General features: G+C 42.0%; 1 protein-coding gene across 2 annotated transcripts in view; it reads right to left on the bottom strand.

Moving 5' to 3' along the window:
• Positions 1 to 16,356, bottom strand: part of UPK1B (uroplakin 1B) — a 28,392-nt gene extending 12,036 nt beyond the window's left edge. For both annotated transcript variants that reach the window (XM_080822040.1, XM_080822041.1), the window contains exons 1-5: positions 16,314 to 16,356; positions 4,806 to 4,893; positions 3,589 to 3,789; positions 1,088 to 1,162; positions 261 to 383 (exon numbers count right to left, since the gene is read on the bottom strand). In XM_080822040.1, coding sequence (XP_080678166.1) covers positions 261 to 383; positions 1,088 to 1,162; positions 3,589 to 3,789; positions 4,806 to 4,874 — 468 coding nt within the window. In that variant the 5' untranslated portion in view covers positions 4,875 to 4,893; positions 16,314 to 16,356. The remainder of the gene's footprint in view (positions 1 to 260; positions 384 to 1,087; positions 1,163 to 3,588; positions 3,790 to 4,805; positions 4,894 to 16,313) is intronic.
• Between the last annotated feature and the right edge of the window lie 9,314 nt (positions 16,357 to 25,670).

Genomic DNA, 25,670 nt, shown 5'->3' with positions numbered 1-25,670 from the left:
GAGGGAGAGAGAGAATCTGAAGCAGGCTCCATGCCCAGCCCAACACAGGACTCTATCTCACAACCCTGAGATCATGACCCGAACTGAAATCAAGAGTCAGACGCTTAACCCACTGAGCCACACAGAGGCCCCAGTCCAATCTCTTTTTGAATGAAACCACCCTAGAGGCTGTGTTCTTTGACATCACTGCCATCCATACCTTCACTCTTGGATACTGGTTGAGGTACAGAATGCTATCTCCCCAAGGCTGCAGGCATTACCTGGAGCATGAGTCTGTCCCAGGTCTTGGTGACTCCATTATTTTTCCATTGGTCGTCATTGTTTGGAGGGCTATTGTTTTGGTACCTCTCCAGCATCTGCTTCAGGAAGAGGTTGGGTGTGAACTATGGTGGGAGGAGACAACAAAAGGAGAGTTAGCACACTCATCCAACTAGGAAGCAAAGTGATGTGCCTTGCCTGTTGCTAGGGGCACTGATCATTATCTCCCGGACTAAAACTGTCTGTAGAGGCCCCAAGAAAGGGTGGGATGGGTGTGAGGCTCTGGATGGCTGAAGTCCCCATGAAGGGAAAAGTTTTCCTTCTCCCTTCTTCCCATGTTCAAACAAATCCCAGTGGGACCAGGGTGGGCAGGCATTTTACAGTGGCCTAGGCTTGGAAATGGAGAAAAGGAGAGAAAACAAGATGCTGAATTGAGAGGAAGTCTTAGATGTGGTGGACTGTTGATTATCCTATGGAAGAGCTGATGGCCACCGCAGAGTGGGAAGACCATAGCAGTACAAGCTTGGGCCCCAGGAGTTGCTCTGCCTGGACTCAGAATTCTCCTCTTTCACTTACCAGCCGTGTAATCTTGGACAAGTTACCTCGCCTTTTCAAGTCTCATTTCTTTATCTATAAAGTGACCATTGAGATAATACCTATTTCATGGAGTTATTATGAGGATTAAGGAAACTTGTATATTTAATATCAATGCACATATTAGCATGCCTGGTACAGAGTAAGGGCTTAATACATGTCAGCTATTATATTGTTATGACAATGACGACTCCTATGATCATTTCCACTCTGTGCTTTTTGTGACTGTACTCACGAAGTCTCGTTGTGTTGCTGCTGTGATACAAGACGCCACTTCAAAGCCATATACTATAAACATCAGAATGAAATACTAGAAGGGAAACAAGTGGGGGAAAAAAAAGAATTACATTTATTTCCAAAGAGAGAATTTTAAAAAATAATTGTCATATCTTTCAGCATATTCATCTAAGTCAAATCATCCAATCATTAATGAAATTATTCAGCAAACCCTCGTGGATCAGCTGTTTGGAGTCAGACTTGGTACCAGGTGCTAATCCGCTCAATTCCCTCCTTATGGCCAGAGAACAAATGGCTATTGAATACCGAGCTTTCTCAGCCGTGCGAAAAATTTCTTTTCTACATTGCTATTCCAACGGAGAAAAACACGCAAGCGAAGGCACTGATGTGCGCATGCGCGTGATCGTTCAATGGCCGGCAAGACCGTCTTGGTGGATCAGACGCTCTATAGAGCTTCATAAATTCCCTCTCAGTGAGAGAAATTTTCTTTATGGTTTACTGAAACTTTAGAAGTACAGAGGTCAGAAAAGATGAACTGGATCGTGTTTAACATCCAGCGTCCCTCCTGCCAAGCATCCAGTCTCCCCAGAAAGGAGCAGGAGGCTCCCGGTACGCAGCCCTGCGCCGGCTCTCCTCTCTCAGACCCCGGGTTCCCAGGTATGGGTCAGGGGAGCAGAGCCCACCTCCCTGTGTGTTGCCGTCGTGTGTCTGCGTGTCCACACTCGCACATGCGCACACACACTTTCGCACGATGCCTCCCCACCACTCTGCCTCTATTTATGACCGAAAAATATGTCGACAGCAAGTTGCCTCTGAATCTGGGGTGGGAACTCTTTGCAAGGGTCTGTCTTTGCTTTCCTCAGCCTTGAGTATTCGCATCCGGTCCCTGGGTTCTCCCGGGGAAGGGGCGCTGCTGTCGGTGTACGTGGGGGAGGGCAAGGAAAACTGTGCTCTCTCCCTGGGCAGGGACGGCTCTCTGAGCAGGACCCTGGGCTGCCCTAATGACTCAGCTACTAGTCGCAGAAAGATTATGGCCTTTGATTAATCAGAGGCCTCATAACATTTGCTACTTGTTTTTTGTCAGGAGCTTTCATGATGGGGGGCACCTGGCTGGCTCAGTCCCTAGAGCATGTGACTTTTGATCTCGGGGTTATGAGTTTGAGACGCACATGGGGTGTAGAAATTACTTAAAAATAAAATCCTTAAAAGAGGAAAGAGAGAGAGCGAGAGCTTTGATGGTTCTTCTTAAAGAGGCTCGGAAACCCCTCAGAGACATTCCAGAAAGGAGCCTCCGGGTGCAGGAGTTTTCTCCATCAGCCCCTGGGAAGGTGCCTTGCTCCTTCTCTTTGCAGGGCACAGTGAAGAATGTTCTCTCTTGGCTGTGTCAGGCATACAAGGCTGGCCCAAAGTGAGACCGGGATGCAGGTGAAACTTGTTTCTGGGGACACCTGCCCCTCCTCTCCGTTTCCCTGCATTTTTTTCCCCACCTGAAAAAGTGGGTGCTTTTGCCCTGGAAATAACTCATGCTAAAGGAATCAGAGAATGTAAATGTTCTGCATTCCCTGGGTGCCAGGACAATGTTTAGATCACAGGAAAAGTAAACCAACAAGCATCTTAGGTTGCTGGGCTTGTTTCATAAAGATGTAACTCAGGTCCTGCAACATTTGGATGGGAGAGTTATTTCAGGGTGGGGTGTGGGTGTGAGACCCCATCACAGTGTGAGAAATCATTGTCCTGAGCATGGGGGCAGAAAATAGAGGTCTAGACCCAATACCAAGGGTTCTTAGCTCTGTTGGTTGCACATTTGCTTCCATCTACAAAGCAAGGCATGACTTGGCTGTCTGTGGCTCAGGGCAGAAGCCTGTCTGTGGGGCACAGGATTAGGAGCTGAAGTTGTACTCTATAGTGCTGTGCATCAAGGTTTTCTAGAGTCCCCAAAAAGTAGAGTGAATGCAAAATATGGGAAATGCAGGTCATTATACAAAATCATCAGCCTTGAGCTCAAAAATGTCTGAAAAAGCTCATGCTTTCTCTTAAAAATTCATGCATATTTTGTATTTTATATCCTAAAATGTCAATGACTGATTAATATTAAAATCATACTTTAAACTACTTATTGTCAAGAGAAAAAAAATCTAATGATCATGTTCTCAGTCTGTCTCTCCCTTGGCCTAGGTAGCTTCTGGCTGTACCTGCTGGAGGCATGCCAACACCAGGTAGAGAAGCATGGATTTGGAAAATACTCAACAGGGTCACCTCCAGGTTGCTCCCCTGTGGGTTCTCTGTACTAGAATCTTCTGGACTTGCAAGAGTGGAGGACATCCTTGCCCCCCACATGGATAAGCTTCACTGCAGGGCAAGTCTTGACCTCCTTATCACCCCTCACCTGACTCTCTCTGCTCCCACCTCCCCCACAAGCCAAGTCACTGTCTCAGGGAAGAAGAAACAGTCCATCAAAATTGATCCAGGAGGCATCTGTAGAGAGTTTTAAGGCCTCACCGCAAGAAGAATTTTCCTGTTGGACTTCATGATGCCAACAATGCCTAGAATGGACAGACAGAAGAGGCAGATGCCGACAAACATGCCAATCCAGGCTGCCCCGTAGATGTCATCATTGTCGGTGGCTTCAAGCAGTGGGTAGAGGCTGTGCTGGTCAGATACGAAGAAGATGCACTCTGCGGTCAGGGCGATGCCGCACGTCTGGGGGCAAAGGGTGTTCTATCAGGCTGGTGGTCAGGAGAACAGCATTGGGAAAGGGGTGCAGAAGTGTGGGGAGAGGGTTATGAGAGAGACTCACTCTGTCCCTACATAGGCGCAAAACCATGGACTTAAACGCATTACGAGGAAATCAAACAGCTCCTTCCATCCTTTTAATAAGTTGCATGCTTCCTCCCACACGTCCTTCTGTCTAATTGCTATTTGGGCAAAGACCCAGGCAATTTTAGACCATCTAGAGTCCTTGGAGCATGAACCACTCAACAATATCTTCTTGTATGGAGATAACTTCAGAGCCCCTCTTCCACTGCCCTTTCCTCAAATTCCTGAATTGTAATATTGAAACTAGTCCTGGTCATACTCATCAGTGCCAGAGATCCAAGGAACCTTGGTGGTTATCTTTCCCACACCCCCTGCCTTTTATAGATGAGGGCTCTTGGCCTTGAAAGTCGATGACTTGTCCAAAGTCCTGTGGAGATGGAGGCAGGGCTGGCTTAGAGCCAGTGATCTGACTCTCGAGTGCTCTGTCAGTACACCGAGCCCACACAGCTAGGACTCTGAGCCACTGTCACATCCTGATACTGACCTCTGCATGATAAGGACATATAAATGCAAACGTCTGTCCCCAACAGCCCTAACAGAACAGTTCTGTGGAAATCAAAACAAGGTGAAGTAGGAAAGGAACACTGAAGTGTGCATGTGGTGGGAATGTTTGGACACTGACCGTGGTGGACATGGCTTCTTTCAGATTTCTGTGTTTGAAAGTTGGGAGGGAAATAACCTTTTTTTTTTTTTAAGCCATGGTCTTTTAACATATTACATAGTTACATATGATTATTTCTGTAAGTTCGAGCTAACATATTTTACTAACACATTTCCTGGAATCAAGAAAAGAGAGAGGAAGCCAGTAATTAGATCATTATTTTCCTTTAAACTCTCACTTTTGATTAATCCAAAAACTGTGATTACAGAAGGAACAGAGTTTCCTGAAAAATACTTACACCAACAATCACATTTCCAAAAATCAGCAGGCCCTGGAAGCAACGAACAGTGGAGTCATCTTTCGCCATTGTTAGGATTTGGCACAAGCTGGAGACACAGTAGAGAAGAATACAACTGAGTAGGACCAGGTGACAAGTGACGCTCGTTCCATGACATGCCTGCCTCACACCATTGCGGATCAGCATCTTGTGTTCTGAAGTGTTCAAACCAAAGTCAGGCAATCATTTAGCAAGGGTGGAAATTTGGTTACTAAGTTCAGGAATCGCTGCAATTTTTTTTTTTTTTTACCATAATTTTACTGAGAAGTAAAAAAAAGAAAAGCTTGCTGGAGTCTGATCGGTGACTTTCAGTTGTCCTTTAAGGTGTGGAATACACAGGGTGCACACATCTGTGTGATGAACTGAGGTCCTGCGCGTCGACAAGGGCAGACATGGGAAGACTGGGCAGTGGTCCTGGCATGGCTCTTCCTGCCCTTGGTCACAGTGAACCGAAACCCAAAAGGCAAACCCATGGCCAGAGTTGGCAGATGGGGCCCATATGGACTATAAGCAGCTGTTAAAAACCATTATTATCAGAATATTTTTTACCTTCAAAAATAGTTGGCAATTTAAAAAAGTACCCTGCTTATTTACCCAAAGGATACAAAAATACAGATTTGAAGGGGCACCTGCACGCTGATGTTTACAGCAGCATGTCAACAAGAGCCAAACTATGGAAAGAGCCCAGATGTCCATTGACTGATGAATGGTTAAGGAAGATGTGATATGTGGTATCTAAATACATATTGATTTATACACACACACACACACACACACACACATACATACACACCCCAGAATATTACTCACCCATCAAAAATAAATGAAATCTTGCCATTTGCACTGATGTGGAGGGACCTAGAGGGTATTATGTTAAGTGAAATAAGTCAATCAGAGAAAGACAATTACATGGTCTCACTGATATGTGGAATTTAAGAAACAAAACAGAGGAGCATAGAAGAAGGAAAGGGAAAATAAAATAAGACAAAAACAGATAGGGAGGCAAACTGTAAGAGACTCTTAACTATAGAGAACAAAGTGACAGTTGTTGGTGAGGGTGAGGGACGGGCTAAATGGGTGATGAGCATTAAGGGGGGCACTTGCTGAGATGAGCACTGGGTGTTATATGTAAGTGAGGATTCACTAAATTCTGCTCCTGAAACCAATACTACACTATACGTTAACTAACTTGAATTTAAATTAAAAATTGGAAAAAAAATAAGTAAGTAAAAATAAAAAGTACCCTGTTGCACCAGGCAGGGAGTGGGAGAAGAGGGGCTGACGTATAGATCCTTCCATGTGCTGCTCTCCTCGGTGCTTCTCACACACACATCTCAGTCTCACAGCCCAATTAGGTAGAAAAAGAAAAAAAGGTGAGGAGCCTCATTCTGCAGGTGAGGACACTGAAGCTTTAATTTAGGTACTTAAGATCCATGGGGTCATGCAATCATTAAGTGGAAGAACTAGGCTGGAGACCTTGGTCTGAGTGACTCTGGAGCCCAAGCTCATCCCCCAGCCCACACTGGCTCCCAGAAATTATTTATGAGGTTTAGTGCTTTGTATGGTACTAAAAGTAAGTGGGCCTCTCTCTCCTTGAGGAGTCTTGGAAGGAACTTGAGGGTAAGTGTTTGGGTCAATTACTTTAGCTTTTGTACTTAAAATACCTTCAGAAAAGCCATCCAGATTTCTTACTGTGGTATCGATCTAAGTAACTAATCACTTCCTGCATTCATGTACTAAATCAAAGGTCGCTAAGGTAGACTGCTGTAGTCTGGGATTTTATGCTCTAGTAGGGAAGCTGAGAGAGTTCCTAAATAACTTTACTACATCTCTTGAGACCCTAAACGCTACGGCAGTTCTGAATAGGGAAGATGTGAGCCTTGCAGAATGTGTATGGTTTTGATAAGTAGACTAGAGATGTAGGGCAGTGTGGGAGGAAGGTGGGGTTCACCGACATTCCAAGGAAAGAAAAAGTCAGGGAGCAGAGACCCAGAAGAGCAAGGTGACCATGAGGTAATACCTGAGGCAGTTTGGCTAACATCCCAGTTTGTATCGGGAATCAATGGAAGGCAAGATTTCTGCTCGACTCAGCCCTTGCTAAAATTTAACTTCATTGTTACATTCTAAGCATTAACAGCCTTCTATATCATCTCAACTTCTCTATTTTTCCTTACTCGTTTGCCTGGGCAGCTGTGGGAAATGAAAGAATTAAAATCCATGAGTGTTTTGTGCCCAGAATTAGGAGCATCGTAGGTCTTCCATCAATGTTTGCTGAGTGACTAAAAGAAACCAGGCCATTGTTACAAGATCTTCCTGTGTAGTTTCCGCTTAGAAATGGCATTCATTCTTTCCTGCAATGTTTGCAGTAACTGTCACAGGCCAGACGGAGCCGAGCCTCAGCGTCCTGAAGGGGTTAATGCACAAACTCCACCAAGGGAGTGGTGACCAGACCAGTCACACTGTAAAGTTCCTGACTAGTATGCACAGACATTTCTCCCGACCAGTTGAGTTACCATCTAGAGACAAAAATAAATAGACGGCAAAAGGCGAAAGTTCAGACAACACAAGTATAGAGAGTAAAGGGCAAAACTCCGGAGGAGCCAAGTGCAGCGCCATTTTGACCAGTACGGATTAGGCACCCATTTGCTGGGTAGCAGCTTGTTTGTGTTGATTCGTTGGGTTTACAAGAAAGAAAGCAATTTGTTCTTTAAGGAATTTTAAGTGAGATTGCGGCAACGTGGATTCAAGCAAAAATGACTGTATGCGGTCGAATAAGGGGGGAGACAGGACTAGGAATGTAAGGAAAAGGGGAGGCAGGCCACCAAAGAGGGGCTTTATTGGTCCAGAAAGGAGCTGAAGGGACTCTGAACATGGGATTTGGTCCCGGTGTCTCCATTAAGCCTCATAACACACTTTTCCAAAGATGACCAGCCTCACTGAGTTTTTTAAAGGGGAAAGAGATAAAGGGGAAAGAGACAAAGGAATACTCTGTGGGAGGGTTGTCTGTCAGGATTGGGGGGAACCACGCAGACAAGAGTGGGAGGAAAGAAGGAGGAGGTAAATGAGGGGTTGCTTTGAGCAAAAAGAAGAATGAAGGGAGGAAATCTAGCCGGGCGTGCAGTACGAAGGGCTGGGGTGGCAGCCTGACGGCGGGCTGACTTAAGGAGGGGCAGGGATATGGTGATGGACATGACCTGCTCTAGTCACTGACAGCTACATTTTTCTCCTTTTGTCCCGTGTGTTCTCCTTTCCTTCAGGCCTCAGGGGATCAGTGGCACATAATAACTTAGGAATTCACTTCCGTCTTCCAAAATAACAAAATGATGTTGAAAGCTGTCATTTCATGAACACTTATGACCCCCTCAGCTCATGTTAGGCGTTTATGTTCCTCTCTCAGCAGATCCAAGAGATTGTTTTTGTTGTTGTTTTACCAGAATCTGTACTGATTTCCTACAGCTGCTGTAACAAGTTACCACAAACTCAGTGGCTTAAAACAACACAAATAGTAACATCTGAAGTGGAGGTCAGAGTGTGAGGGAGTCTCACTGGGTTAAAATCAAGCTGTCAGCAGAGCCATCCTCCTGGTACATCTAGGGGAGAATCTGTTTTCTTGCCATTTCGCAGGTGAAGAAAGGGAGGCTTGAGAAAATGCTTACTTTGCCTAAGGGCACATTGCCAGAAAATGCAAAAGCTCAGATTCAGGGGCACCTGGGTGGCTCAGTGAATTAAGCCTCTGTCTCTGGCTCAGGTCATGATCCCAGGGTCCCAGGATCAAACCTCATGTGGGTTCCCTGCTCAGTGGGGAGTCTGCGTCTCCCTCTCCCTTTGCCCCCTCTCCCCACTCATGTAACCCTCCCTCTCTCTAGCTATCCCTCTCTGTATCTCTCTCAAATAAATAAATAAATAAATAATCAACCTTAGCTGAGATTCAAACCCAGGTCTGCCCGGCTTCGGATCATTTCCTTACACACTGCACAGTGTGTAAAGACCTGTCATAGAGCTAATCTAAAAAGCAACACCTGGCTCATTTCCTTGCCAACACTCAAGCAGAGAGAACAGGTCCTTTTTGCTGTTCGGATGATCTGCCTTTGCCAAGATCAGAATCACTGGGCCTCTCTTCACTCACTTCTCCAGGTTCTTATCTCCTAGGCTCCTTGGCACTGCACTTGTATTTCTACATTTTCCCCAAATCCGATTCTGCACTCGCATGTGTTTCCAGAAAATTTGTTTAGATGTACCCCAAGCCTGCATTTCTCTCACCCACTCCTAGGGACTGAAATTCTTGGAAGGAAAAGGTGCACATGTGCAGGTTAATGTGAGAGTAGACATTTCTTTCTTTCTTTCTTTCTTTTAAGGTTTTTAAAAGTTTATTTTTTAAAAGTTAACATATGCATAAAAGGAAATTGAAAAACACAAGAAGCAAAGAACAAAGTGATCCATAATCACAAGCAGTTTACAGTTTGACTTCTAGGTCCCATGTGTGTATCTACAAAAGTAAGCATTTTAATGTAATTAAGATCGTAGTTATGTATCATGCTTTTCTACACACCATGAATATTTACCATTTCAAAGTCCCCAAACTATGAATATTTTGATAACCAAGAATACACTACACCAACTCCATCTGAAAGAAAAAAGTGTAATCCTGCCTTTCTCGGCGACAAAGATTTCAGAAAAGACAAAAATGGCAACAGGCCTCTAGATAAAGATACAGGCAGGGTTACCATTAAAATACTGCATTCCCTTAATGTTCAGTTAAAACAGACATAAGTAAGAGTACACAATGTATAATGCTGAGAGTAGACATTTCTTAGCCTCTCCTTGGTCACCTGTATTTTATTCTAGGTTAGTGTCTGGGGGACCTAAAATATTTCTTGCATCTGCCAAACAGTCACAAATGTCAGGAGAGATGGCAGTTAGGAAACTGAGTGTAGGCTTCTCGTGGCTCATGCTGTGGCCTGGTGGCTGTGGTCTTACTGTGAGGGCCCTGGACCTGGTATCAGAATGCCATGCTTCCAACCCTACTCTTGCCCAGCCTTTCTGTATACCCCTGGACAATGCCACTCACCGTCTACTTCCTCATTTATAAAATGGGTAAAACACAATGTGTTTGACAGGGTCTTTGTGATCGCTGAGATAAAAGATGGAGGAAGGGTTGGCAAACACTCTTTGTTTATAAACCCAAGAAATTATGGTTAATAACCAGGGGCATATTTAGGTAGGGCAGGAAATTGGGCTATGGCTTTGCTTTATGTACCAGTGACACCAGAACCTAGCCAGGAGGTAGTATCTTCCAGGTTGAGCGGAAGCAGCCCCTCTACCTTCCCTCTGTCCTCTGCGTAGGGTGTGCTCTGCTGTAGGGATCTATAGGCTTTACCCATGTGTGCTTCTTATTTTCCATGGAAGGATTAATGGGGTGGGGCGGGGAATCATCTCTTTGGGACAAGAAAAAAGCTCCCCAGTTGTGCCTGGGGTGTGGCCAGAGTCAGGTACCAAGCAGCATGTCTGTATGGGAGGAAACCTCTTTGCATTCCATCCACATTCTTGAACAGTTAACACCCAGACACTGGTCTCCATCCGTGGGCCTTTGGCTAGCTCTAGTGCCTCTGCTCCAGGCTGTGAGGTGATGTCCAGCTGACACCCAAGATTCTCTGCTGTGCATGGGCTTCAGAATTTACTTAGGGAGTCCTCTGTTCTGCTCTCCTTGCGCATTCTTTTCTCCTGGTATCAATGTACAAAGGGTCCCCTGCACCTTATTGCAAGAGTCTTGAAGCAGGAGGAGATGCTGGGACCCTGTTTCATTTGTTTTTCTAGGTCCAAGGTGGCACAGTGCTTGACACATAGACATAGTAGGCACTCAGTAAATAATTTTGCTAAACAAAAGGCCAATGAAGTAGATTTTAGAATGTGTATTTGAATAAATGAATGAATGAATGAATGAATATATGAGTGACTTGTTTGCCGAGACCTCTATTGCAGAACAGGTTAGAAAGTACAGTGAAGGGGCGCCTGGGTGGCTCAGTGGGTTAAAGCCACTGCCTTCAGCTCAGGTCATGATCCCAGCGTCCTGGGATCGAGCCCCGCATCGGGTTCTCCGCTCAGCGGGGAGCCTGCTTCCTCCCTTCTCTCTCTGCCTGCCTCTCTGCCTACTTGTGGTCTGTCTGTCAAATAAATAAAAAATAAAATCTTTAAAAAAAAAAAAAAAAAAAAAAAAAAAAAAAAGAAAGTACAGTGAAGTGGGAAGAGCAGGGGCTTTGGACAGACCTGGGTTTGAATCTCTGCTCTGCTACTTAGCAGTTTTTGTTTTTTAAAGATTTTATTTGTCTGTCAGAGAGAGAGAGAGTGAGCAAGCGCACAAGCAGGGAAGAGAAGGCTCCCCACTGAGCAAGGATCCCAATGTGAGACTTGATCCCAGGACCCTGGGATCATGACCTGAGCTGAAGGCAGATATTTAACCCACTGAGCCACACAGGCATTCCTGCTGCTTAGCAGTTTTGTGAGCTCAGGTAGTTTCTTAATCTTGTTGAGCTTCATCTCTAAATGGGTATCCCAATAACTAACTCAAAAGTTTACTGTGAAAATTCAGTGAGAATATAGGTGAATGCTAACACAGTATTAGTTACCCAACCAATATTCATTTTCCTTACCTTTGCCTCAATTTCTTGAAGTAGATAGACTAAGCCAACAGACTTGAATGGGGAAAACACCTAAAACTAGTGATTTAATTTTGTTTTAAAACACAGAGCCACATTTCAAAAGACATGTGATTTTAATATGAGATGCTAATATATAAAAGCAGATCAAAATTTGGCTGAAGTGAGAGTGGAGAGCTTTCCCTCATAAACTCTGAATTCCTGAGCCTCATGGTAAGCCCCAGAGTGGCTACCAACCAAACTTCTAGAACTAACAGGAATGAAAGATGTGGGAAAAGTACTGAGCTAGAAGGCAGTTCCCAGGGAGTTAGGAGATACTCAAGAGTGAAGTTGGAAAACTGTGGTCAAAATGTGAACAATGATATTACATCGTTTCTGTGTCCAAATGACCTATGTTGAGAGGAACACTTCTAGGAAAGTTTCCTGGAAAACAGGCGACTTCCTTAATAGACAGCTGGAGGAGCATCAGGGAAGGGGTTCTTGGCATACTTGGAGCAGAGGCAACGTGACTTCTAGGAAAGAAAACCGTCAGGCCTGGCTCATCTTTCAGAGTTCTTTGAAGGTTTTGGATGCCTATGCACCAGGGCAGACTAATGAATTTATTTAAGTTAAAAGCAAGAAAAGCTTTGACAAATTTTCACACCGATGGCTGTTAAAAAAGAGAGAGAGAGAGAGAGAGAGAGATTATGAATGTATTGACCTTACCAGAGAGGACAGGCCCAGAGAGAGAACAAAAAGAGAAACAAAAAGATGACACCAGTCTACCTACAGAATATAAACCAGGGTGTTCTCTAAGGCCTTGACTAGGATACAGTGCCCAGTTGTTTGGTCAAATACCAGTCTAGATACAGCTGTGAAGATATTTTAACAGATGTGATTGACATTTAAATCTATAGGCTTTGAGGAAAGCTGATTACTCTCCACAACATGGATGGGCCTCTTCTAGTCAGTTGAGGGCTTTAAGAGCAAAGACTGATTTCCAGAGGAAGGAGTTCTGCCCCCAAACTGCAAAACAGAAAGCTTGTCTGCAGATTTCAGAGTCAAGATTGCAGTATCAACTACTTTCCTGAATTTGCAGCGGCCCTACAGATTTCAGGCTTGTGAGCCCCTGCAACCATGTGAGCCATTTCCTTAAAACAATTATCTCTTGGGGCGCCTGGGTGGCTCAGTGGGTTAAAGCCTCTGCCTTCGGCTCAGGTCATGGTCCCAGGGTCCTGCCATCGAGCCCCGCATCGGCTCTCTGCTCCGTGGAGAGCCTGCTTTCTCCTCTCTCTCTGCCTGCCTCTCTGCCTACTTGTGATCTCTGTCTGTCAAATAAATAAATAAAATCTTTAAAAAAAATTATCTCTTCATTTGGCTGAAGATGTAGAGGCTTTGTAGTCAGTCCTCTCATTGTGCAAATGAGGAAATTGAAGCTCCTGGAGGGGAAGTGACTTGTTCAAGATCTCGAATGTGTTGTTTGCAGAGTCAAGATTCAAGTCCTGATCTCCTGACTCTTAACAGACTTTTATTGAGTTTGTCACTAATCATTCTTCTTTTTTAGGTAGACACCACCTCCCTTTATGTTTCTTTAAAGTTGAGAGAGAGTCCCATGCCCTACCCTGCTCTTTTCTCTTACAGATTACGCTATGAAGGGAGCCATATAAACAAAGCTGGCAAGGAGAGAGCCTTTTGTCTTTGCCCTCCATTCAGTCTTCCTCACTCTGTACCCTATTTTCTGAAATCCACAAGAGAATCATTCCTTTGCTCCTGGTTGGAATGCACATCCATATAAAAGAGGCACAGGTGAGTCTTATGAGTCATCAATGTCAATGCCTCATTGTGAATGATTTTATCAAAACCCTTCCTTATATTTCCAAGGGAGAGGAAAGACACATGAGGGAGAAAGAGACTCAAGGAGTGTAGAGTCTCAGTGGACTGACCTAACTAATGATCTGGGGTCTTAGGTCTGTCTTTTGTGGGTAGAGACTGAGTCCTGACAATACGATGTGCTTTCCCTCCTACCTTCCCTTGTAGCCTCCAGAATGTATCGTCTCTTTCAAATATGGAGTCTATGGAAACCTTCCCACGTTATTCCAAAGTAGCACTTCCCACAGAGGTATTAGGTTTCTTTTTTAACTTGGCAGGGATAGCAAAAAAGTAAATGGGGTGAGGAGAATTTTAAAAGGTGGGATTGGTAGAGGACAGAGAGCCAAGTAGCGGCTGTCCACTTCAGAAATGTTATCGCCCCTGACTGTAAGTATGCGGTTTGCCTCAAAATGTTTTCCACATTCAAGAATAGCCTCTGTGAGCCCCACCCTGTGGAAAACTGCCCAGTGGCCTGGCACCATGATGATATACTAAATTGCTCAACGTCCCAGAAGCGCCTTTGCTCTAAGGAATGCAAATGTTTGAAAAGTCTAGAGTTTTATTTCTTTTTTTTTCTTGTGCCCTCTTTCAGTTTGTTTTCTTATAAAAATTACTCATATCCATAATGTTGATGTTTCCAGACACATTGAATAAGTCTAAAAACCATTGCTCACTAAACAAACTACTTTCAAAGCAGAAGAAAAAGAAGTGAGACTCTCCCACCAAGCATGAGCTCATTTTTTCAAGTTCATTACCTCTTTTCCTCACTCGTTTGTTGGACCAGAGAACACTCAAACCACACCTCAACCTCTAGCTCACTCTAGAGAAATATGGATTAACAAAAGAAAAAGAAATAGAGAAATAGGAGAGGAAGAAATAAGAAACACGCTGTGTTGTTGCCTCACCCCTGACCTTGAAACCCAGGACAAGAGTAAACAGTTGTATGACTTAGAGGGGAGAAGAAAGATGGGTGTGGGGATTTTAGATCAGAACAATTGCTGGTCTGCTTAAGTTTAGGGTAGGATGAGTCCCTGGGAATGATGAAAAGCGGTGCTTGTTCCCATGGCCATGACACCCAGGGCTCACAACATCCATTAGTTTTTCTTCCATTAAAGCTCTAAACCTGTTCTCACTAATATGGTAACTGGAAGCCCCATGTAGCTATTTTCATTCAAACTAGCTCAATTAAATAAAATTGAAATTCAATTCTTTAGTTGCACTAGCCCCATGTTAAGTGCTCAACAGCCACACGTAGTTATTGACTGTCTTACAGAATTTCCATCATCACAGAGTTCTATTGGATAGTGCTCCTCTAGACTCCTGATGCTTGTCACGCTGACCTTAGAGTCATTCAGTCACCTGAAGTCTGGACTAAGATGGAAGCAATGGCTCAGGCATTCTCAGCCAAGTGAGGACCCTAAGTATGGGCCATGCCAGCGGGAGCCAAACCCCAGGGCAAGAATGCTATGGAGACTCCTGGGAGGTAAGATTAGAGCACCTCTTCATGAATTTGGTCTTTGCCCCAGTTAGGGAACATCAGGGGTGTGGGCAGCCTGCATGAGCTTATCAGTGTTTGCTCTTAGCAAGAATGCAAAGCAGGAGAGGTCAAAAAGAAATCTGAGATTTCATTTGTTTTTCTTAACTAAATGGTGTGTAAATTCCCCTTTGGATTTACAAGTCTTTATTCTTCCCAGGTAATTAAAAAAAAAAAAAGTGAGTTGATTTTTAAGCCTATTGTAACTGAAAGGAAAAAAGTCTGTTGCAGCAGAAAGCAAAATGAGAAAACTTTCTCCTTATTGAGAAGAGCTAATCAAAAGGAAAACCATTTCTTTACAAGATTTGAAAACTATTTAAATATATAAAAATACATATATATATCAAGAAACAGTCAATGAAATTTCTTTAATTTAAAAAAGACATTGAAATTAATGAAATTCAAAATGTGTTCAAAATCTTTGAAACTAGTTACAAGTGGGGTTTTAAACTTACATAAAATAATACTAGCATTATTTGAAATTCAACTCATATTGCATGTAGAAATGTTGTTAGAACAAAAAATATATTTAGGACCTGTGGATCCTGTAGATCAACTAATTGGTGAAGAGTAAAAATAAATTATGTAAAAATAACATTGCATAGATAAAGCTAATTTGTCGACTTATTTCAACTGACACATTTGCTAACCAGAACTGTTTGCAGAGAAGAACATGAGTAAATTGCCTTACAAATCCCATTATGAGTAGGCAGGATCAAATGATTTCTGACAAGACTACCAGGGAAGTTTCTCCCTACTACATTATTAAGAAAGAATATGGCCCATTTCCTTAAATTTTCTTTTTTTTTTTTTAAGATTTATTTATTTATTTATTTGACAGAAAGAGAGAGAGAGAGAAAGAGAGAGAGAGATCACAAGTAGGCAGAGAGGCAAGCAGAGAGAGAGGAGGAAGCAGGCTCCCTGTCCAGCAGAGAGCCTGATGTGGGGCTCGATCTCAGGACCCTGAGATCATGACCTGAGCTGAAGGCAGAGGCTTTAACCCACTGAGCCACCCAGGTGCCTCTCCTTAAATTTTCTTTTTGGTTCTCTGACTTCACCAGGAAATTGGGGTCCACAGGGGTCTGTCTGAAATTTTAATCAGGAGATAAAGTTTTTCCCAGGGTTCTTGGATTTGTCTTGGTCTTTCTGTCAGGAAATGGGAGGTTGAAATCAGGGTTGGTGAATAATACTCCCAGAATTTTAACCTCAGTTCTGAGAACTGGACAATATCAAATGATTTAAGAAAGCAATTTGTACCATTTAAAGTAAAAGAACAAAGTTGTTATAGTAGTCTTATCACAAAAAATGACAGATCTATTCATGAGGAAATGATCGTCTTCCCCCTGCCCTTTCAGACCCCAGCTCGCCTCCCAGGAAGGCAACCCAACCATTGAGAGTGTTGGCTTCCCGGCAGAGTGAGATCAGTCTACTCACCTTGCCCTCTCTTCCTTCTCCTTCTTCTTGTGCTGTGCTGGCCCACTCTGCAAGCTGTTCTGGCCTGAGGTGCTTTTCTACCCAGCACCAATTCTTTGAGCCTCCTGGACCTGGAGCAGTGGTCTGTGATTGGGAGGAGGCATCTCACATGGGCTGAGCCTGATGCTGTCTGAGCTTGCCTCGCCGAGGCCAGAAGTAACAGGAAGTTTTTGGGCCGTAGATTTCTGTTACTTTGGAATGTACGATTCTGACAGATGGAAGCACCTTGACAGGGCTTAGCTCATCGCTCCTCTGGATTTCTCCTTGTTCTGGGCTTTTCTGGAACACATACTACTCAGGGCTTTTGTTTTTGTTTTGATTTAAAATTTTTTAAAAATATTTGATCCTTATTTCTGCTTTTGTGCCTTCAAAGGCCTATTTATTGTCCTGACCACTCATAGTCATGCTGGTGCACGTCTATCTGTCCAAGGCCATGTCTGGTTTCAGTTTTTATAACTTGCATTTGTTACATTTAGGGGGAGAGTGATTGCCCGATTAACACTCGCACTGTAGGTGGTCTAAAGACTAATAAGACTAATGTTGTCCCTTTCTTCCCCTCCCTCCTCTCCCTCCCCTCCTCTCCCCTCCCCTTCCTCCTCCCTCCTCTCTCCCCTACCCTCCTCCCTCCTCTCCCTCCCTCCCTCCTCCCTCCTCTCCTTCCCCTCCCCTTCCCTTCCCCTGAAGCCACTGGGTGTCATACCCAGCACCAAGAACATTTCTGTTGACCTCTGCATAACATATCATGGTTCAGGCACACGGTAGTTATTTAGCCTGCAGTTCAGGATGGGTGATGGCAGTAATGTTAGAATTTGTTGAGTGCTTTCATCAGTAGACTCAGGAGTTCTCTTGGGTCTGGGTCATCTCTATAACAGGTTAGGTTCTTCAGGAAGCAGACTCTGAGACCAAGTTTGTGTGCAATATATTTATTAGAGAATGCCCTTGCGATTAACGCCTTTGGAAGGAGAGGGAAGAAATAGGATTGGGCAGACAGAGAAGACAAACTGCCACGCAGGTGGGAAGTCTCAGTCACCCCCCTCCCTCTATCCGGAAAGCTCCAGAAGAAGAAGGCCTGCCCAAGTTGTTCTGCATTGGGCCCCTCTGTGGTCAGTCCTAGATATAGGTGCCCTGGGAAGGTGGCTTTCAGTAGCTGAGACTATCCCTGAAGGGGGCTGACAGTGGAGGCTGGGCTTGCCAGTACTCCCAGCAGCTGGGCAGCACACTCCCCCCTGCTGAGGGGGCCCCGCACGGGGCATCTGTGTGTCCCCTCACGGCCTTATTCCTCCTCAGCTCTCTAGGGCCTGGTTAGATATGGTACGATCATTCACACAGTGCAATTCTATGCAACTGTGAAAAATGATGCCATAGAAAAAATTTAATGATGTGGAAATATGTTCACTCATTTATTCAACAAATATTTATTGAGAACTCATGATGTGCCAAGCACTCTTCTAAGTGCTAACAATAAAAAGAACAGGTTATAAATAGTTTGTACAATTTGATGTATGTATATGTGTGCATATATAATATACACACATTCATATATATATGAATTTAAAAATTAGGAAGAACGTAAAATAAATATCAACAGGGTTATATCTGGGTGATGTGATCTGCATGGTTTTTATTTTCTTTTTTTTTCATAGTTTCTATGTCTACAAAGGATCTCTATTACAATTACAGAGAGAGAAACGTGTAAATTATTAAAAGTGTGCTCTTTTAGAAATCTTTGTGATAAAGCAACAAGGAAGCAAACAAGGACATATGTTTCCATTCATATCCTAGACATTTTATGTTCTTTTACTAGGATTATGTGGGGAGAGAATAAACATGAATCTTCTCAAAATAGATAATGTGTACACAAAAGCCCGTAACAAAAAACAAAAGACTAGCTAGGAAAAGGAAGATTACTTTTCAGACAGTAATTGCCACTCATCCACCATCAGTACCTCTCAGGCATCTGGAGGTAAAGAGGAGTATGTCTGTCCCTCTCCACCCACTGTCCCATGGTGCCATCACCCTCCAGTGCTTTTTCCTTTTCTGTGGTCATTCCAAGGCAAGTTAACAAACTTGGTGGCTGGATGTCTCCTGAGCTACACGATGTTGGTCCTCTACGCTCGTTCAAGCTTTCCAACCACTATGGGGATTCTCTCTTTCATCGTTGGGACAGGCGACCACTGGACTAGTTCTCTTCAGAATCACTCCTCTCCCTAAACAGACCCCTCACTTTGTTTTGGGGGAAGGAGGGAGTTGTGGTGTCAGCTGGGTGGGAAAGCAATGGCCCCCCTCAGGAAGTTCTGAGTTAGGAATGCAAGTTACTTAAAGACTTTTGCTCTACTCATCAGTTTCATGGAAAAAGTTTTCTCAAACATGACTTTGTCTGCCATATTTTCAGTTCTTCTAAAAGTCCCAGGCACTATAAGACTTATCCTTCACAGTGGCCCTGTGAAATATATACTATTACAACCCCCCATTTTATAGATGAGGGCAGGGGGGTTTGAGGAGATTAATTTGCCCAGGATTCCAGAGCTATTGAGGGGTGAAGACTCCTCTCAGTCTGTCTTCTTAGTCTGCACTCTTAAATACTAGGCTATACTGTTTGAGTGTAGTTAGACAATTAGTGTAACTTTGAAAATGACATTAAAATCTTAAGTTATTAATGTGATTTTTTTCCCTATTAACTAGTTAATGAGGTGAATAGAGAGTAGAATATTGTTCGTGGGATATGTGAGAAGACATTGTCTATAAAACTGGCTCACAAGTAAGTCTGCCAGAGCACACCAGCTCCTTGGGGGGTGGAGGTCACAAATCAGAGCTCAGCTTCTGCATTGGAAATAACTGAGCCAAACCTGCAGACTATGTGCGCAAAGTGCCTAGATCCGCCAATTCTCTAGCGCCTCTGAAGACTGCTTTTTCTCTACCAGGTCTTGACTCTCTCTGCAAATTTTACTGAAATGTATGAATTCAGGCTCTTTGGCCTTTAATGGGTCCTCTCTCTGACTCAGCCCTCCTCTTGCTCAACATTGACATTCCCATATTCTTGTCAACTCCTGTAGATGATAAATGCTTAACTCAGTTCATATTTTAGACTATGGCCACCACAAGATGACTTAAAGCAAACCTAGCCCTCTCCCAGGAAAGGGACATCTCATTATTAATAGACTCTTATAATTGGACAGGACATTAGCTCATTTCAATAACCAGTTATGGTTATTATATGGAATGATGACATGGAATAACTATATTCCAATAAAATAACCAGTTAGCCCAATTTTTCACCCAATGAAGAAATGCCTCTGTAACATCTCTGATAGCCAATATTAAGGGGCAAGTCTATGAAGCCTGTTGTGTTTACTGCAGAGATATTGTTCAGGATGCTGTACCCAATTACCCACGTTGGGTCTAAGAGTTCTAAATATTCCCTTTGGTCTCAGCATCTGGGATGATTATATTTTTCCTAATCAACTAGTTTGTTTTATAACTATTTTTAAACCATTTTAAACTACTGAACACTGTAAATCTTCAATCAAATTCAATCTCACCCCCACTCTTATCATTTTTCCACTGGAGCTGCTTGTCAAGTTACAAACAACCTCTATTTGGCCAATTCCGGTACACACTTTTTTGTCTTCCTTTGATTTGGTCACTTAGCTACAACTAGAATAGCTGATGACTCCATTCTTCTCACACTATTCCCTTCTTCTGGCTTCCAGGATACCGCATTTTTCCATGCTTCCCCTAGTTCTCTGCTTGCTCCTTCCTAGTCCCCATTGCTCCCTCCTCTTGGGCCTGACCAGTTGCATTAGAAAACTCAAGAACTGGATCCAGCTCTGGATTCTGAATCTGGCTCTGAAACCACCATCAGGGCTCAGCCCCTTCCTCCTTGTCTTTCACTCATTCCCACTCCTTCATGGTTAGAAAGTTCAACAGTGAAAAAGAGTCACATTGTTTAGATTTAAGGAAAACAGTAAGAATTCCAGGTCTATGTCTTCTTACAAGTATAAGTGTGTTTCTCTGCTTTTCTCCTAGAAACTTCTTTTTTTTCCTTTGCCCCCAGCTCTTGAAGAACAGTGAATTATGTTGTGGCCTCTCTTACTTTGATTTAGTAAGTATATATACTTCTGATTTTGTAAAGTTTTTGTTTATTTTATTAGATATCGGGGGCAGAAAATTCTGTGATGCAGTGTAAAGCTATACTTTTAATCAGAAGTGTCCTGAGGACGTTTAAGAACGTAAATCAGCCTTTGTGATTCCCCTCCTGAAAACCGTTCAGTGGCTTCCTTTTGTGCTCAAGAGTAGGATCCAAGCCCCTCATCATGGCTTATTAGTTGCTCATGTATTCACCAACTTCACTGAGCACGACTCTCATCCTGCGTGTGCTCCAAACACATGGCTTGCACACTTGCCATTCCAGTGAGTGGAAATCCATTTCCCCTGGTAGTGCTGGGCTGCCTCCTGGTCCTTCCTAAAGGCCTTTCTGAGAGTGGCCTGCCCTCTCCACTCTAGTTACTCTTGCTCATGTAAACATGGTTTATTTCCTTTGTAAAAATAATCAGGCTGGTATTACCCTGTTTATTTACTTGTTGCTTTTCTTCCTCTGCCTTCACTGCCTCACTGAAACTAGAAGAGTTTAAAATGAATGAATGAGTTTCTGATTTGGAAGGTTTAGGGTGAATTAGATTTATTTGTCCTGGTGGGAAAAAACCCCAAAAACCAAAAACCAAAAGCCAAAACCAAAAACAAAAACAAAAACAAAACCCCACAACCATTGCATTAAATAATGCTTGAGAAGAGCCAAAAAGTATGTGACCAAAGGGCCAGTTTTATGAAGGGATCTGTATTTCTTTATGTATTGCTCTAAATTATTCTCGACTTTTAAAATATTCATTATTCTACTCTGATAACAAAATGAATGTATGTGCATTGCAGAAAATAAAAATCACTATACTCCCTTATCCAGCGATAAACACAATATACATTTTGGTGTAGAATCATTCATTCAGGAACTATTTCAGGTACTATTATGTGTCAGGTACAGTTCTAGCAGGCATTAAACAGATGGAATCCCTGCCCTTAAGGCACTTCTGATCTTTCTTCTTTGAATTCCCCGCACATAATTGGGATCATAACTTATTTAAAGTCATCTAAACCAGTTATTTTCACTTATAATGTGATACAGACATTTCCCTATGGGATTATTCTACAACATAATCTTAATAGATATATTATATCCTGCCATATGAATATGTTATTATGTATTTAACTGAATCCTAAAGGTTGAAAATTCAGATTTGCAATTTTTCAATATTATAATTTGTGAATTTTCTTATACATACATTTTTAAACACATTTCATTATTTTCCTTGGTGTAAATTCCTAGAATTAGAGCTTCTGACTAAAAAGCATGTTTATTTTAAAGTGTTTAGAATCCTGTGATCCAACTGAATTCCAGAAAGTTTGTAAAATATACATACATTCCACAACAGTGTGAGAAAGGGCCCATTTACCTCCACTTTAAGCCAGGTTAGTCGCCATCTTTAAAAAGTTTTTTGTCTAAAATAATATTTAATTGGTATCTAATTTTTTAAAATTTATATTTCTTTGGCTATTTACATGTTTTCATCCATAAATGTCCCTTTATTCTTGGCCTTCTTTTTTGATTGGGAGTATTTATGGTTTTAAAAATTGATTTGTGGGAACTTGTCATATAGTTAGGATATTGACCTGCCATGTTCACCACAATTATTATTCTTGATTAGTCATTTACATTTTTGGTAACTTTCTTTCATACTTTTAGAATATTTCATGTCACTTACATAAATATTTTCCTTAATGATTTTCACCTTTGGCATTATGCTTAAAAAGGGCTTTCTAACTCAATATTTTGTATTTCCTGATTCTTTTATTCCTTTCAGTCTGTCTTTTCCTACTTATCTCTTTAGAATATATGTACAGTTGTGTACATGTATGGATGCTATGTGGTATGGAGTAGATCCAACTATACCATCCAAATAATTAAACAGTAAGTCCAGCAACATTAATCAGGTGCATAGAATCTCATTGCATAGATGTGTCATAATTTGTTTGATCCATCTCGGGTTGGACATTTTTGAAGTTGGAAAATTATGCCCACTTTTTTTCTCAATATAAAAATTAGGCACAGATCTTCCTTATAAATTCTCCAGGTTCAGTATCATATCTGGATGTGTCATTTGACTCTATGAGTGATTTCATTTTGGAGCAGTTTTGGTGATGACACAGTGTGGCTCTGGGGGTAGGTGACTAAAACGGATGTAAAGGTCACGAGAAAGGAGGAGTCCTTTGTTACTCACAGCTCACTCCTTTCTCCCATGTCTGCCCACACTGCGTTTGGCTCTGAGGCTCTGCCTGGAAAAACATCTCCCTCCTCTGTGGGCTTTGAGGTGGAACTTCGGCCCTGCTCTGTCCCATCTGCTTTCTGTTTTCAGAAATCACAAAAATCTCTGCTTTCTTTCTCTCCTGCTGTGAGTATCAAGATGGGTTTACTTCTTTTTGTAAATCTTTACTGTAATTTTAATGGAGTTAGAGAATAACTGCTCTTTCTTTTTTAAGCAAAACTACAACACAGAATTAGACAACTTAATTCTGTCTACAGACTCCTCTCTGTTGATAACAACAGGCCACCCTACCACTCTCTGTGATGTTAGGGTATTGCAAATTCTGCCAATGCTACAGGGAAAAAATGGCCCTTTGAGAGCCTAGTAAGGCACTGGAACACTAGTATTGTTTGCCACACATGAAGAAAAAAACCCCCACAATTCTGAGTTTTAGCCTTACATTATTCCAGTATCTAAAGTAGGTCAGATTCATAGAAACGAAGTAAAATGATAGTTACCAGGGACTAGGGGGAGGGAAAATAGGGAGTTGTCTAGCAAGCATAGAGTTTCAGTTTTGCAAGATGGAAAGTTCTGGAGGTCTGGTCCGCAACAGTGTGTATGTACTTAATATCACTGAGCTGTAAATTTAAAAATGGTTATGATAGTCAATATCATGTGATGTGTTTTTTATCGCAATTTTTAAAAATGAAAAATGAAAAAAATGTGATATATATACAGATATATATACAGTGGAATATTTGTTATAAAAAGGAAGGAAGTCCTGATACACATCTATGACTTGGATGAACCTTGAAAACATTTTGCTAAGTGAAAGAAGTCAGACACAAAGGCCACACATTACATGATCCCATGTATGTGAAATGTCAAGCATAGACAAATCCATAGAGATAGACAATAGACTCGTGGATGTCAGAGGCAAAGGAGAAAGGGTAATGGGGAGTGAATGCAACGAGGATGAGATTTCTTATGGCGGTGATGATGATATGCTGGAATTAGATAGTGGTGGTGATGGTGCACAGCTCTGTTCTAAAAACCACTGCATTATACATGTCAAAAGGGTGGGTTTTATGGTATATGAATTACATATCAGTAAAGCTGTTATTTAAAAAAGAATAAATGTGGACATTAATATTTTTAAGTCTAGTTTATGACAGAGGAGAGTAAAGGGGAAACTCAGAATCATTAGGAACAGGAATATCTGAGCCCTCCAGGAGAATTACCTATCTCCTCCATTCTTTACAAATTCCCTTGTTTTACTCTTTGGTGTCTTGCATATACTTTATTTTTTTTAATTAGCCTCCTGTTATTTATATGTATATGTATATGTACATGTACATGTGTATGTCTAACTTTATTGAGCTATAATTAACATACAACATTGTGTAAGGCGCACAATGTAATTATTACAGGTATATGTGTATACTATGAAATTATTTCCAAAATAAGTCCTATTATTTCTTGACTTACTGTTTTAGTTACCCAATCTCCTCCACTTACCTTCTTTTTTTTCTTATGTAATCAGTGTGAAATATATATAAGTATGTAAGTGCAATTATGTCTATTATGTTTTTGTGCTCATGTATCTGGATATATTTTTGTTGACAGAGATGTGGCCAAGTGTGGTTCCAGGGATCTGTGTATCTATGCTTGAATCTTCATGTCAGTCCAAATGACCTACTTTAGATACATTATATAAGTGGAATCATACACTACTTGTCATTTTGTGGCTGGTTTATTTCATTTAGCATAATGCCCTCAAGGTTCACCCAGACTGTAGCATGTGACAGAATTTCTTTCCTTTATAAGACTGAATACTATTCCTTCGTATGTATTTATGATATTTTGTTTCTCCATTCATCTGTCAATTATCACATTTTTAAAATCCATTCATCACTTGCTGGACATTTGCATTGTTTCCACTTTATGGTTCTTATGCATGCTGTTGGGAACATGTGTGTACAAGGGTTTGTAGGGCCATAGATTTTCAGTTGTCTTGGGTATATACCCAGGTGAGAAATTGCTGAGTCATATGATAATAAGACATTGAACTTTTTGAAGAATTGCCAGACTGTTTCCCAAAGTAGTTGTCTCATTTTACATTCCCACCAACAGTGTATAGTGTTCTAATTTTTCCATATCCCTGTCAACACTTGTTTTGGTTAGTCTTTTTGATTATAGCCATCCTACTGGGTGTGAAGTAGTATCTCATCTTGGTTTTGATTTCCATTTCCCTAATGATAAATGATGTCTCACATTTATCCCTTAAATGGAAGAGGGGAGGGAACAGGCCCAAGAAAACTGGTCTAGTAGCTTTACTTTCTGTTACAGTGAGATCAGGCTGGCAGGGAATGCAGTGAGGGAGGGTCATTAGGATTACTCAGGTAAAATGGAATATTTTTAAAATTTTTTTATCAGTTAATTTTTTTATATTTTATTTTAATGGTAAAATGGAATATTAATATTGTGGATAATAATAGCACTAAAATAATAACAGCTAACAGTGCCAGGCACTGTTCTAAGTGCTTTTACGTGTTATCTCATTTAACACTTGGAACACTCACACCTCATAGCTATTGGAACAACTCCTTCTTCAGAAGAATCCTGGGAGGATTCCTTCAAGGGAGATCATATCTTTTGATCTCTGGTTGTTCTGACATTGAAACTTTTACTCCCCATGACATTTTTCTTCCACGTGGCCATCCGTGTCCTCTGTTAGCTACTCAGAAAAGGCCTTCTCTGAGACTCCACTAACCCTCTTAGCCGATTGCTTGTTTCACCTAGATTCTCACCTTTAGTGTTTATCCCAGGGCCTGAGATTACTTCTTACCACTTAGGGACTAAGAACAGAATATACTTTTGGCTGACTGATCTTCTACATTACACAGTTCTTTTAGTAGAGAGCCTGAGTCACTGAAAGTGAACCTGATCTCCCATCTTCCTTCTC

Source organism: Martes martes (assembly GCF_963455335.1).
Source record: "Martes martes genome assembly, chromosome: 1".
Lineage (NCBI taxonomy): Eukaryota > Metazoa > Chordata > Mammalia > Carnivora > Mustelidae > Martes > Martes martes.
This window is presented reverse-complemented; position numbering and strand designations above follow the sequence as displayed.